Source organism: Macrotis lagotis, chromosome 8 (genome assembly GCF_037893015.1).
Source record: "Macrotis lagotis isolate mMagLag1 chromosome 8, bilby.v1.9.chrom.fasta, whole genome shotgun sequence".
NCBI classification, from domain to species: domain Eukaryota; kingdom Metazoa; phylum Chordata; class Mammalia; order Peramelemorphia; family Peramelidae; genus Macrotis; species Macrotis lagotis.
In genome coordinates this window covers 133,200,419-133,214,063 of record NC_133665.1, presented here as the reverse complement: position 1 = coordinate 133,214,063, position 13,645 = coordinate 133,200,419, and the positions used below count along the sequence as shown (strand labels likewise).

At 38.9% G+C, this 13,645-nt stretch overlaps 1 protein-coding gene across 1 annotated transcript in view; it reads left to right on the top strand.

Annotated features, from left to right (window-relative positions):
- Positions 1–13,399, top strand: part of RAB7A (RAB7A, member RAS oncogene family) — a 74,577-nt gene extending 61,178 nt beyond the window's left edge. Inside the window, exons 2-6 of the mRNA XM_074198413.1 lie at positions 4,406–4,466; positions 7,100–7,226; positions 9,563–9,781; positions 10,515–10,643; positions 12,024–13,399. Coding sequence (XP_074054514.1) covers positions 4,414–4,466; positions 7,100–7,226; positions 9,563–9,781; positions 10,515–10,643; positions 12,024–12,119 — 624 coding nt within the window. The 5' untranslated portion in view covers positions 4,406–4,413 and the 3' untranslated portion in view covers positions 12,120–13,399. The remainder of the gene's footprint in view (positions 1–4,405; positions 4,467–7,099; positions 7,227–9,562; positions 9,782–10,514; positions 10,644–12,023) is intronic.
- Positions 13,400–13,645: the final 246 nt, after the last annotated feature.

Sequence of the window (13,645 nt, the reverse complement as noted above, 5' to 3'; positions counted from 1 at the left end):
CTGCTTTCTCCCAGTTCTTACAGTTTACTCCCCTTCACAAAGTACCATCTGCTGATACTGATTTCTTGGCTAGCGGCAAAACACCTGCCTCCCAGCCCCTTTGGTGACCCACATGCCTTACATGCTCTCTGCCTCCTCCTTGCCTTCTGGCTTCCACAACTAAATGTCTCAGCTTCTGCAAGAAGCTTCAATGTCTTCCTCCCCCCCCCCCCCCCCCCCCGTGATTGTCTGTGTGTGTGTGTGTGTGTGTGTGTGTGTGTGTGTGTGTGTGTGTGTATCTGAATCTTACTGGAGCTAGCTTTTATGTTTTCTTCCATAAGACCAAGTTCCTTGAGACCAAGACTTTTGTGCCTTTTGTTTTCGATCCATAGATAGTTGAGCTCATATCCTATCGCAGATGAAAGGTTTCAGCTTCAAGTCTTATGGAAAAGGCCCTGATCCTTTAGAGCAGTGCTGTCCAACCTTACTTTTAAAAGTTTTTATTCAAACTCTAGACAATATATTTTGATTTGACATTTTGGTGAGGGCCATGCGGTGGCTCAGCTTCATTTACTAAAGCATTTAGTAAAACCACAGGTGTACCCTTCTGGTAGCATACAGCCACAAGTCCTTTTTGGACACTTAGTTTTAGAGGGTAGCAACAGAGCAGACAATCACCTTTGTTCTAATTTGCTAATACTAAGGATTTTGGTGACCAGAATTTTCTTTTCTGGAGTCTTCAGTGGTTGTTTATCCTCCCATGCTTCTCTTGTCTTCACCATGATAATTAATTGTTACAAGACATTTTATTACATTCATGTGCCACAATTTGTTTAGCACTTAATGAATGAGCATCTACAACAAAGTAAAGTTTTGGGATGTCTTTGTCATAAACTTTCTTGGGGTATATATCTGACAGGGGCCTCTCTAAGTGAAGTGAAACTTAATGAATTGTTTTGATTATATCCTATTAAGTAGTCTTTTGGGGTTACAGGTCTGCAATTTTGTTTGGATTTTTGTTGGGGTTTTTTTGATAATTATTCATCTTGGGCAACTAGGTGGCGCAGTGGATGGAGCACTGGCCTTGGAGTCAGGGGTACCTGAGTTCAAATCCGGCCTCAAATACTTAATAACTATCTAGCTTGTGTGGCCTTGGGCAAGCCGCTTTAACCCCATTTGCCTTGCAAAAAAACTTTTAAAAAAAGAGAATTATTCATCTCCTCTGATAATTTGGTTTAATTGACTGTAAGAGCAAATGGATAGGAGTTAAGATATCTATACTGCATTTTTTTAATTTAAATTAATTTAATTTAAATTTAATTTAAATTAGGATATTGAGAAAGTAATATTATTGTACCTTAAAAATCTTTAACTGCCATGTTCTGTTTAGGCAAAAAAAAGTTGAGTTTTCCTCATCTCAAATGGGATGTGTCATTGTTTGAGCCAAATGGTGACTAGATTAAGTAAAGAAAATTCACAATTGCAGAGCATTGTATCTTGTATAACTTGGGAATTAAAAAGTGAGAAGGAAAACCTAGTAAACAGCTCCCAAGGAAGTTGCCTGGAGGAGACTTGACTTTTAAGTATAAGAGGACTGAAGACCTTGAAGGATCAGGTTTGATTAAATGAAGGACAAAGATCAAAGATTTCTGGAGATTAATATAGACATATTAAAACTGCTTATCAGTTTCAGGACAATGTATTTAAAAGTTAAGAGTTGTTGAGGAATAAGGTCCTCTAGTGTCTCGCATTGCATATATTTTGGGACATCAGTGTCTTGCTCCATGTTGAATTCCCTTTTTCTATTTTTGTCTTTAAAAATACTATTTATTACATAGAATGACTCTGGGAACAAAAAGGGAAGGGACACTTGGGGAAACTTTGAGGTAGGAAACAAAAGACAATGATAGTTTTTTGGTTTTTGTTTTTAAATTTCGGCTTTAATTACCTGTCTATAACTTAGCAAATTATGATGAATTAAAAACAACAATAATAATAATAGCTAAGATTTATAGCACCACTATGCTAAGAACTTTTTATAAATGCTACAAGGTAGGTGCTATTATTATCTCCATTTTACAGTTGAGGATATTGAGGCAAACAGGAAGTGAAGTGACTTACCCAGGGTCACACAACTAGTGTTTGAGGTCAGATTTCAACTCTGAGCTTCCCTAACCCCTAGACCTAGCACTCTTCCATTGTGTAAACTCACTGCAGGAAAATTTGTAATGGGAATGGGGGGGGCAGTTTGAAATGTGTCAATCCAGAAAAGCCTTCCAAGAAGTATTATTTTAACTTTCTTGTCAATAAATTCAGGTTTTGCTTTCCCCCTACCTGCTCTAAAAGCAGGCTTTAGGTCAGTTAATCTTTTTAAAGCCAGATTGTTGATATATTTATGCCCCTAATGGACATTAAGGAGTTCAGTTTTAACACTTTTCTTTGTTTTGTTGCCATATTTGACCATGATTATCCCATTTGGTAATTTCTTGGCAGAGATATTGGAGTAGTTTTGCCATTTTCTTCTCCAGTTCATTTTACAGATGAGGAAACTGAGGTAATTAGGGTGAAGTGACTTGCCTAGGGTTCCACAGCTGTAAGTATCTGAGACCAGATTTGAATTCAGGAAGAGGATGCTTCCTGACTCCACGATCTATCCACTGCCATGGTGGAGCCACTTAGTCTTTCTGAGCTTGTCTCCTTAGTCCTAAAATATGGTTGCTTTGTAAAGCAATGAGGCAGTGGGTAGAGCTTAAGGTTCAGACTCTGTCTTAGACACTAGTGGTATGACCATGAGAAAGTCATTTCTTATCTAATAGGCCTCAAAGCATCTAAGTTTCAAATATGGATCAGGGAGGAAGTTGCCCTGCTAGAAAATATCTATAAACCTTAAAAAAAAAAACAACTATGTACATATAAGGTCTCTTGTTTAGGAAGGATGTAAATATGTTCTGTTTTTGTATAGCCAGCCTCTTATTCCCTAAACTACTTGAGTAGGAAACCCTTTCCTTGATTTAAAAGGGAAAAAAAAAACCTTGATCTTGCACCAAACTTGAGCACTTTCTCTGCAGAAGCGTCATTTAATAATAACAAAACCATATATATGGCATGTTACAGTTTGCAAAGTGATTTACAAATATTCTCATTTTCTCCTCCCAACAACGCTGAGGTAGGTTCTATTATTCCCATTTTACTGATTAGGTTTTTGTTATGTTCCTAAGTGACTTGCCTAGGGTCTCCATCCCCAGAGCCTCCTAGCTGCCTCTATTTCCTAATTTATCTAGACATTAGTCTTTTAGAGCCCAGCAAGGCAGTTTGATAGAGAATATGAAGTGGGCTTAGCTAGGTTTTTTTCAAATTTTGTCTAAAGCCTTGTAAAAATCACAGTCCTATTTGTCATCCCAGAAGCCTTTATCAGACTTGAACCAGCATAAAGTTCAGTTGAAGCACAGAATACAAGCTCTATTAATCAGCAGTGATAGTAAATTCTCCTGTTGTTCTCGGGCTTGTTTGGTGAGCAGCTCCTGATGCTGATAGTCAAAGGATATGCAGGTTGGATTTGGTCATGTTGTCTGCCACCACTACCTCTTGTGGGAAGAGTAACTTTTATACTTGACTATGGGGAAGAATTGCATATGAGGGTCTCCACTGTCCCTCTGTACAGCTGAGTTATTCTGAGATACTGGACCGGACAAGCATTTCTGTGTGGGCAGCCTTGTCTCTGCCGTGGGCCTCCCACCCAGCTCAGATGTCTTCAGTGACCAGATTTTGGGATGAAGCTCTTCCCTAATGAAGGATGGGGAGGGGGCAGTGACTCAGTACAGTCATTGGCCCATCTCACTGGTCTTAACTTTCTTCTACAAGAAACTTCCCCTTCTGAGAACGCTGCCCATGGGTCTGCCGCTTTGAATATGGTTGGCTGTATGCCTCTTATCTTCCCCTAAGACGGTGAGCTTCTTAGGGGTGGCTAGGTGGCGTAGTGGATAAAGCACCGGCCCTGGAGTCAGGAGTACCCAGGTTCAAATCTGGTCTCAGACACTTAATAATTACCTAGCTGTGTGGTCTCGGGCAAGCCACTTAACCCTGTTTGCCTTGCAAAAAAAAACAAAAAAAAAAGACTGAGCTTCTTGAGGGCCGGCTCTGACTGCCTTTTGCAGGAATTGGCTTTTTTGCCCAGCCCTGCACACAGTACTTAATGTGTGTTGACTGACTTTTAGACCCTGGCAAGACCCTTACCCACAGTGCTTTTGCAACCTAACTCTCTAACACTAAATCATTAGTAGGCTGGGCAATCCTGAATGAAAAAGGGTGCAGCTTTTGCTTTGGATTGAATAAAATTATTCTGAAGTCTTCTTGACATTAATGATGTGAAATGTTTAAGTTTATACTTTTATCAAACTTAATATTATTATTATTATTTTTTTTTTAGCTTGAAAGATGACCTCTAGGAAGAAAGTGTTGCTGAAAGTTATCATCCTAGGAGATTCTGGGTAAGCATTTTTATAAACAACTAATTCCTTACCAAATGGATATGTTGTCATAGCTTTTATCTTCAACTGACCTCATTAGTATGCTCTGACTGGCTACCCTCCAAGGGGTTTCTTATCCTGAAAGTTGCTTGCTCTGATTTCCCCTTAGTATAACCTGGGTAAAGAAAGATTTTTTTTTTAGCCGAGTCTAATTCAGCATCTGTCGATCATTACCTTTCTCCCAGTAAGTGGGTGGCATACTTCATCAGTTTTTAAATTTTATTTCTAGGCATGGTCATAATGTATAAAATGGTTTTGCTTAATTAAGTTTATTTGTTACAAGACAGAATTTGGAGGGAGTGCAGGACATGAAGTTGAAGGGAAGAGATAGAGATGAGAGGGGGGTAAAAGAGCAAACCCCAAAGTACTCAAAAAAGTCAATACTCAAAGATGTTTATCCAAAGTATTCATAACAGAAATTTGTGGATTCATATTAAAGTCATCTTTTGCTTGTTGTATACTGGGTTGTTTAAATACATAATTATAAAAAAGAATTAATATTTGAATGATAATGCTTGATAATACTTTACATTACCTGCTTGCTTCCTGGTGTTGTGGAAGTTGAGGGCCAGGGGTAAATGACTTGATCATATAATGGGAATCAAAACTAAATTCTTCTTAAGTGTTCTTTCCATTTTCATCTGAATATGTAACTGTATTCCCTTTTCTAATCTGACTGAGATGAGAACTGATAATATCAAGTCCAGGAATGTCACAGTTGAATGTTTATTTTTATCCTAACATTGGGCACATGTTGTACTACCAATGAATCGGAGTTATAGTCTAAGCAACAGAAAAGGGTAAAATCACATTGTAGACCTGTCAAGGATAAATCCATGGCTATGATGAGTTGAACAGTGATGAGGTACAGTAAGAGTGCAAAAAACTGAGTTTTAACTCTTTTTTGAAATTGAATTCCCTCTAGACCTCAGTTTCCTCATCTTTAAATGAGGGGGTTACACTGGATGATATAAAGCCTTCCTTCCCATTTCAAATCCATCTTCTGATCCTCAGTCAAAGTTAAGACTACGGGGCGGCTAGGTGGCAGTGGATAGAGCACCAGCCCTGGAGTAAGGAGTACCTGGATTCAAATCTAGCCTCAGACATTTAATAATTGCCTGTGTGACCTTGGGCAAGTCACTTAGCCCCATTGCCTTGCAAAAACAAAAAAAAAGTTAATACTAGGACTTTTTTTTTCTGATCAGCTTAATTCTTTATAAATAAATAGTGGTTGTTTGAGAATGAGTGCTCTTCGATTTCTCAAGATTGTCTCCTAGGCACTATTCTTTCTCTTGGTAACCTCTTCTGACTCCCCTGAGCTGATATATCTGTGCAGGCGACTCAGCACTACATTGAACCCCAGTACTTCCCTTAGCTTCTGTCCAACATCACAAACTGCCTGTTGGACATTTCAAACCCAGCCTTTGTAACATAGGACTTATCTTACTCCCTAGCACTTTCCAACCCCACCCCAAAAAGTGCAGCCCTCATCCTTATAATCTCCTAGGCACCTCTGCATCCTCTTCCACTTTTCTCTGTCCCTCATCCACATATCCATTCATTTGCCACATCCAGCCATTTCTGTATCCATCTCCTTCTCACTGCTCACCTACTTACCACCTCAGTTCAAACCCTCATTACCTCTAAAGCTAAATTATCATAATAGCTTCCCAGATGTATCCATGCTTCAAGTCTATACCCAAAGAGATTTTTCTAGCACAGGTTTGACCTGTCTTACTCAAACACCAATAACTTTTTATTGCCCCCAAGATTGAACACAAACTGCTGGTTGACTTTTAAAGCTCTTCCCAATCTCCCTTTCTATCTCATTTTACCTCCTGTTCACAGCCCTCTCAATCACACATAATACTTTTTCCACCTTTCCGATGCCCCTTGTCTACTCCCTCCTCTCTTTTTCACTTCATAGACCTTGCTCAAACCCCAGACTTCTGGTGCCCTCTGTATTTTATATTTATTTTGTATTCTGTACATGTTTAGATATGTTTTATTTTTCTTTTCTTTCCTTCCCCCTCTCTAACTTCCTTCTTTCCATTTACAGTGCCTGGTATTTTGCCACTTACTAAAGTTTATTGGTTGATATTTTTTTCTACCTTTGTAGGTTTAAGTTTTATAACACAACTCATATCTAACATAACAAGCCAATTCTCAGCCAGTAATGCATCTTCAATAAACTGAATATATGAATCATTTATTTGGGAGACATGGAGAATTGAATAGGTACTTCTGGAATAGTGGCTCTTTTGCTTATGCTTCTTTAAAATAGACAAAAATAATTGAACCTTTGTTCTTGTATCCTCCCTAGGTTTAACCATTACAAATGAGTCTTAAAATTTATAAACAAGTTCCAAATATCCAGAACTCTTATGAGTGGGGTAGGATGGAATGGGGTTAGGCTAGCTATTGAAGAGCAGGAGCAAGTATTTACTTGAGTGATTTGATTCTAGGAGCACTTTCTGATTAAAAAAAAAAAGTTGTGAGAAGGGGCTTAAAGCAAAGTCTGAATAATCAATAGGCACAAATCTGTAGCTTCTTTTCACAAGTCAGCTCTTATATGTGGTTTTTCTTCCATTTAGGGTGGGTAAGACCTCACTCATGAACCAGTATGTGAACAAGAAATTCAGTAATCAGTACAAAGCAACAATAGGAGCAGACTTTCTGACAAAGGAAGTGATGGTGGATGACAGACTAGTGACAATGCAGGTAAAGCAACTTTATGTATTTTTGGTCTTTAGTGATTGACCTGTCCTCTCCTACTTGTGCCTGTGAATAGTAAAAATTAAGAGCAATCCCTCTTGATTTTTCAGATCTCAATACCAAAAGGCATCAATAATGCCTAACAGTTGCATCAGCCCCTTCTGTCTTCTGATATAAATTCTAATACTTAGAATGCTGGATATCGGATTTACTTCTACTCTATTGTTTCTGGTAATGATCTAGCTCAACTGGAAACTCTTTGAAGTGACCAGATCTGGGCCTTTTAGATCCCTCTGGAAAGAATTTGTTTAGTTAGCAAATAATTTTCTTAATCTAGTAAACAATTGCAACCAATCTTTTAAGTTGTTTTGTAGACAAGTACAAGACTCTTTTGATCACAGTATTCTAACTACATGATCCTCCATGATGAAATTAGACTTGTTTACAAAAATACCCTAAAAATACTTTGTGATGGAATGGTCGGCCTATTTTAGACATTTCCCATCACTTTATAACCTTCAAATACAAGATATCTCTTCCATATCTATGTATCTGCAAAGTTGCCAATTCTCATTTTTTCTCATGGTTCTACATAGTTCTCCCTTTAGAAATGATTCTGGACTCTTCATATTCTTAGCATCAAATCTTAATGGTTTGTTCTTGGTAATGTCAACTCTGCCTAGTCACCCTGTGCATTGATTGTCCCAAGAGCCTTCTGGCTCTTCTCCTGATTTCTTCTTCCCCTCTCTGTATGTAATCACCAGAATATGTTAATTTGTGGAACAGGAGTTTGTTTTCAAAAGATTATAATGAATTATTATCCATGTACAATTATGACTGCAAAAACCAGTCTAGAACTACTAGTTCCTTTTCTCTCTTAGAAATCTACCCTCATTCCTTAGAATATTAGGACAGACTAGTCTGTGTATACATTTAAGTTATTCTGGGTTTTTTTTTCCCCTTAACACTCTTATGATGAATCCTTTAAGCCACATCTTCTGCCTTCCATGCTTATAGTTATCTTATTCCATTGCTTATTGGGTTAGCTATATTCCATAATTATTATTTGCCCTGTCCCTAGGTGTTTAATATGGTTCCTGGTTAATGGTAATGAGACAAATGTATCATATGTGACAAACCAGTTTCTTTTAGTTTGTAACTTGATGCTATCTTCTAACTCTCCCCAGAACATGTTAATTCTTAATGATCTCTGAAGACTTTCTAACTTGGATTCAGATCATTGGGGTTTTTTGCCTAGCAGTTATGTATATTGGTGATAAGTGTGCTGAATAGAACAACTTAGAGCCTTTCAGGTCTGGATATATTTAAGTAGCCTGAAATAATAGATGTTGGGCCAATGCTGACTGGTATATGATTCATTTTTTCAATTAGTTAATTTTCCATAACATAATTGCATATAGTAGATGTTTGATAAATGCAAATGGCAAAGTAACCAAGTACAGTTTTTTGTTTTTGACAAGACAACTCAAAGGACTGTATGTAAAAGTTTTTTCTGTTGTAGAAGATCAAAACAGCTCAATTCAGAGGGTTAAACCCACAAATAAAAGCCATGTCATTATTGATTCAAGATCCCTACCTATAGTCCCATTTTTTGCTCACCAGAAATGGAGTGTTTTTTTCCCTCAGATTCTAAAAGAAGGTAGTCTGTAATTCCTATAGAGATGGGTGAAGCTCTACCTGATTTCTTAGCTTTGGATTATGTTGTTTTTTCTGGAAGAATTGAAAAAAATGCACAATTTTATTTAATCCCAATTTTAGTAGTATGCCAAGCAATGTGAACTCAAGCCTAGTAGGCATTCGGGCATGTTACAGTAGTGCTAGAAGAAAGATGAGAGAGAATTAGGGGTTGTGCATAGGTTTCCACAACAAGGAGCAGTTACAAACTTGATATCTAGAGCTGTTTGATCTTTCATCAGTGAAGCATGACTGAGCTCAACTCACTAACTGCCCCTATGAACACAGACTTCTCCCTTAGATCATAGAGACCAGAATAATTGTGCATCTTTGTGCTTCAGCTGGCTAACTCACATGTTGAGGAATGATCTACTTGAACTGTGTTATTGCATTCCAAGGACTTTGGGTTTTGCTTTTTTAGTTTGCACTTATTTTCTCTTCTACCCCCTAAATCTCTCCCCTTTCAGGGTCATTACATTTCCAAATGTTGCACATTCATTTTTTGGTTTGAAGTTCCTAACAACATGGTCAATATCAGCTTCTTCTGGGTGATGGTAATGGCAAAATAAAAGTGTTCCCCTTTCTTCTAAGCTCATTTGTATTGTAAATGTCCTATCAGACTGACAGTAATCCTTTGTCTCCCAAAGATCTGGGACACAGCAGGGCAAGAACGATTTCAGTCCCTCGGTGTGGCCTTCTATAGAGGAGCAGACTGCTGCGTCCTGGTCTTTGATGTGACTGCCCCTAACACATTCAAAACTCTTGATAGCTGGAGAGATGAATTTCTCATCCAAGCCAGTCCCAGGGATCCTGAAAACTTCCCCTTTGTTGTATTGGGAAACAAGATTGACCTAGAAAACAGACAAGTAAGTAATGTGCCCATCTCTCACTTAGAATATGGGAATAGGCTCAATTTTTCAATCTTTAAAAATGTACTCTGTGAAATATATATAGCAAATATGTTGATTCAAGGAATCTTCTGAGTAACAAGACCTGGGCAAAGTGCTTCATGTTCAAAGGTCTGAAAGGTCTTAAGTCTTTTTATATTGGAATGAAGGAGGGGGGGCAGGGGGTTGCAGCAGGGATAGGTTATATATTCAAGAAGGAAGCATGTGTCCAGCAATTGGGCTTTTGCAAGAACCTGCCTAGGGATGAGCCACAGCCTTTCTAGAATGTGGTGTGGTACTAACACAAGAATAAAAACTAATGAAAGTTCAGTTCTTGGACATAGTTCCATGTCTGGTGCTTCTTCATTAAAACCCTCAGGGATGGGGTGACAAGGTGGCGCAGTGACTAGAGCACTGGCCCTGGAGTCAGAAATAGCTGAATTCAAATTTGACCTCAGATACTTAGTAATTAATTGTCCAAAGTTAGGGTCAGTTCAGAAGAAAAAAGGGAAGTGAGCTTGGTAAACACCCACAAAGTATCAAGCTTTTCTGCTTTTGAATGCCCTCTTAACCAGAGGCAGCTTTCTTTCCCAGTGAGGTCTTGTCAGGAGAATATGGCTCCTTAGTAGTGGGCCTGAAATAATACAAGTCAGTAGATTATGATGAAAACCAGAGCCTTGGTGAGACCTTGCCTTTCCTCTGCTTCTGACAGGTTGCCACAAAACGAGCACAGGCCTGGTGCTACAGCAAAAATAACATCCCGTACTTTGAGACCAGTGCCAAGGAAGCCATCAATGTGGAGCAGGCGTTCCAAACCATTGCACGAAATGCACTTAAACAGGTGAGTCTCCCTCTAGTGGCTCTCACCACCAACTGGACTAGGGATTGGTATTCTGGGCCTTACCTCTGGCCAGGATGGTCAATGCAGCATTCCAGCCCTTGAAGCATTTTTATTGAGTTTACTTTGACTGCTTTCTACCAGAATATCACCAGTATTCCATCCTTCTTAGTATAATCATGATAAAAATTTCTATCTCATAGCTTGATCATACAAATTTGAACCCCTACTACATATAAGGATTTCTCTATTATAGAAGAGTTTACAGATGTTTCCTCACTCACATGTCCCCAGATGCATCACCCAGGTTCACAACATTGGAGACCCTCCCTCCCCCCAAATATCCAGTTAGAAACCAAGTCTTGGGCAGTTGTCTTCTCTCCACTTTGGGCATCTGTACAGTTTCTACTCTCCAGGTCTCATCAATTTCTTTGCAGTAGCCTCTTTTTTCCTCCCTAATTCATTCTCCTCACAGCTACTAAATTAATGTTTTTAAGATACAGAGCTTACCATCACCCCAGTATTTTAAAATCTATTAAAACTTCGTACTGCCTCTTCAAAAAATTCTTAACCTCTGAAATCCATGAATTTGAAAGGGGGTGGGGCCAATCACAGCTTTATTTTCAGCTAATCTGTAGCTGAAATTTAACATTTCCTTAAATTGTGCATTTTTAAAAAAAAAAACAAAAATTATTGGTTTTGCAAGACTACCAAAAGGGTCCCTGCCACACCTGAGGATTCAGAACCTCCTGATCAAGTTCAAGCTCTTTGGCTTGGTATCTTAGGCTTTTGTCCCTCTAGATCCTTTCCACCTCATAAAATTTTTGTCGTCTTGAAACCGCAGCTGAACTGCTCCCCCTTCCCTAAGACCTTTCTTGGACTCTTGTCTTATGCCTCTCCCATGGTACAGTGCCCCCTTCTTCCTGAGATTCTATTTATTATTTGTATTATTATTATTATTATTATCATCATCTGTATGTTGGGTTTGTAGGAGTGAGATGTCCGGTGTAGTTTTGTGTTTGGTACTTGTCTCTCCAATGCCTGCCAACTAGAATTGTTTAATGGTCCTTTACTCTCAGGAAGCTAAGAACTTGGAGGTAAAGAGGGAGGGGAAGTCAAAAAGGTATTCGTGGAGTAGAATAATATAAAATGAAAAGTGCTGTCCTCTAGGAGATCAACTTCTCTTCTAGACACCTGGAAAAAATTCCACTTCTGTTAAATTGATAACATACTTCTTCTGTAGAAGTCATTGTTTATTTTAGTTGGGTTTGGACAGAGGTTATTGAGAGCAGATTCCTGAAAACAAGTCTGCTCCCCTATTTATTTCCCTTACCGTTATTTGGATGCTTCTATATCCTCTTTCTTGCCCTTTGTCCCATGCAGGAGACAGAGGTGGAGCTGTACAACGAATTCCCTGAGCCCATCAAACTGGACAAGAACGACCGAGCAAAGGCTTCTGCCGAAAGCTGCAGCTGCTGAGGAGGTGGCGGGGTAGAGCACAGAGCCCTTCACAAACCAATATCACACTTAGGCCTTCAGACACAAGCCCCTCTCCTATTCAAACAAACAAGAAATCAATTCTCCCATTTCCAGCTGCCAAAAAATGTCACCCAAACCTGCCACGAGCAAAGCTGATCCCATTTCTGTACACAGCTCCATGGGTGTCCACCCTCCACAGCGGCGGTTCTGTGCACTGGCAGGACTGGGCCTTTGTGGAAAGAGTTAGTTCTGATGTGGGCTTGACATTGGAAACATTTCCACTTGTCCATTGGAGAAAAACTGTTGACAGTTAATCTGTGTATAATTAGTTATCTGGTTTTTTAAAACTGTCTTATTTTTTTCTTCCTCCTTGTGAAGGCTGCACCTGGGAAGGCTGGTTACCCATAGTTCATTGCAAGCTCACACCCAGTTTAACTAGGTGGAGTTTTGTATGTATCTGTTAATGCTTGTTACTTTTAACTAATCAGATCTTTTTACAGTATCCATTTATTATGTAATGCTTCTTAGGAAAAATCTTATAGTACATGTTAATATATGCAACCAATTAAAATGTATAAATTAGTGTAAGAAATTCTTGGATTACGTGTTTAAGTCTTGTAATGCAGGTATGTAGGATGAGGGGAGAACTTTGTTCTGGATTGCAGAGTGCTAGCAATACAGAATTTTGAAGTCCAGCTAGAGGCAGTATTCTGTACAGTAGAAGTGAGAATTATGTAAGCCTTTTTATTGAAGACTTAAGAGCCAAAAAAGCTTTTCATCTCCTGGGGCTGGGGGAGGGGGGTTATCTAGTTACCTTTCTGTGTCTAAATTTTCAAAAGGGTGATTGGCATAATATATTGATGTGCAATGGATTAATGGAGTCTATTTGCAGGTCTTAAAATTCCTCCTTTTTTTTTCCCTCCTCCACATTTTAAAACCTCCACTGAATTAGGATTCTAAAGTTAAAAAGGAAAATCTACAGATCTGTTCTAGTGATTTTACCTTTGTTCTAGAAGGCGCTCCTTTCTGGGTTGTGGTATTCTTAGGCTAGAAAACTTGTTCCTCCTCCCTCTCCTGCCCCAGTATTGCCCATATTACTGTTTCTTTGGTATGGAGAAATTTACAGTTTAGCTCCCCTCCCTAGTATCTGTTCCTGCATTGTAGCTTGCTTACATGGAGCACTTCTCCCTGTTTTCCAGAGGTCTACATTCTAGGGTGTGGGCTGAGTTCTTCTGTAAAGAGATGAACGTGATGCCAATAAAATTTAACAAGAACAATGACCATCTTGTTTCTTCCTGTCTTTATTTCTCCCCGCCCCCAAGTAGCTAATAAAAATCACTTCAGCTAATTACTGAGCAGTTTAACAATCAAAGAAATTGTCCAGGTCTCTGCAGTTAGTTCTAGTCACTTCAAGGTACAAAGGGACTTCTCATCTCTCCACCTCCCCCTCTTACCGCACTAAATAAACAAGTTACTTGTGAATCTGTTTTTAGCTTGATGTGGGTATAATGAATTATAGGAAATGG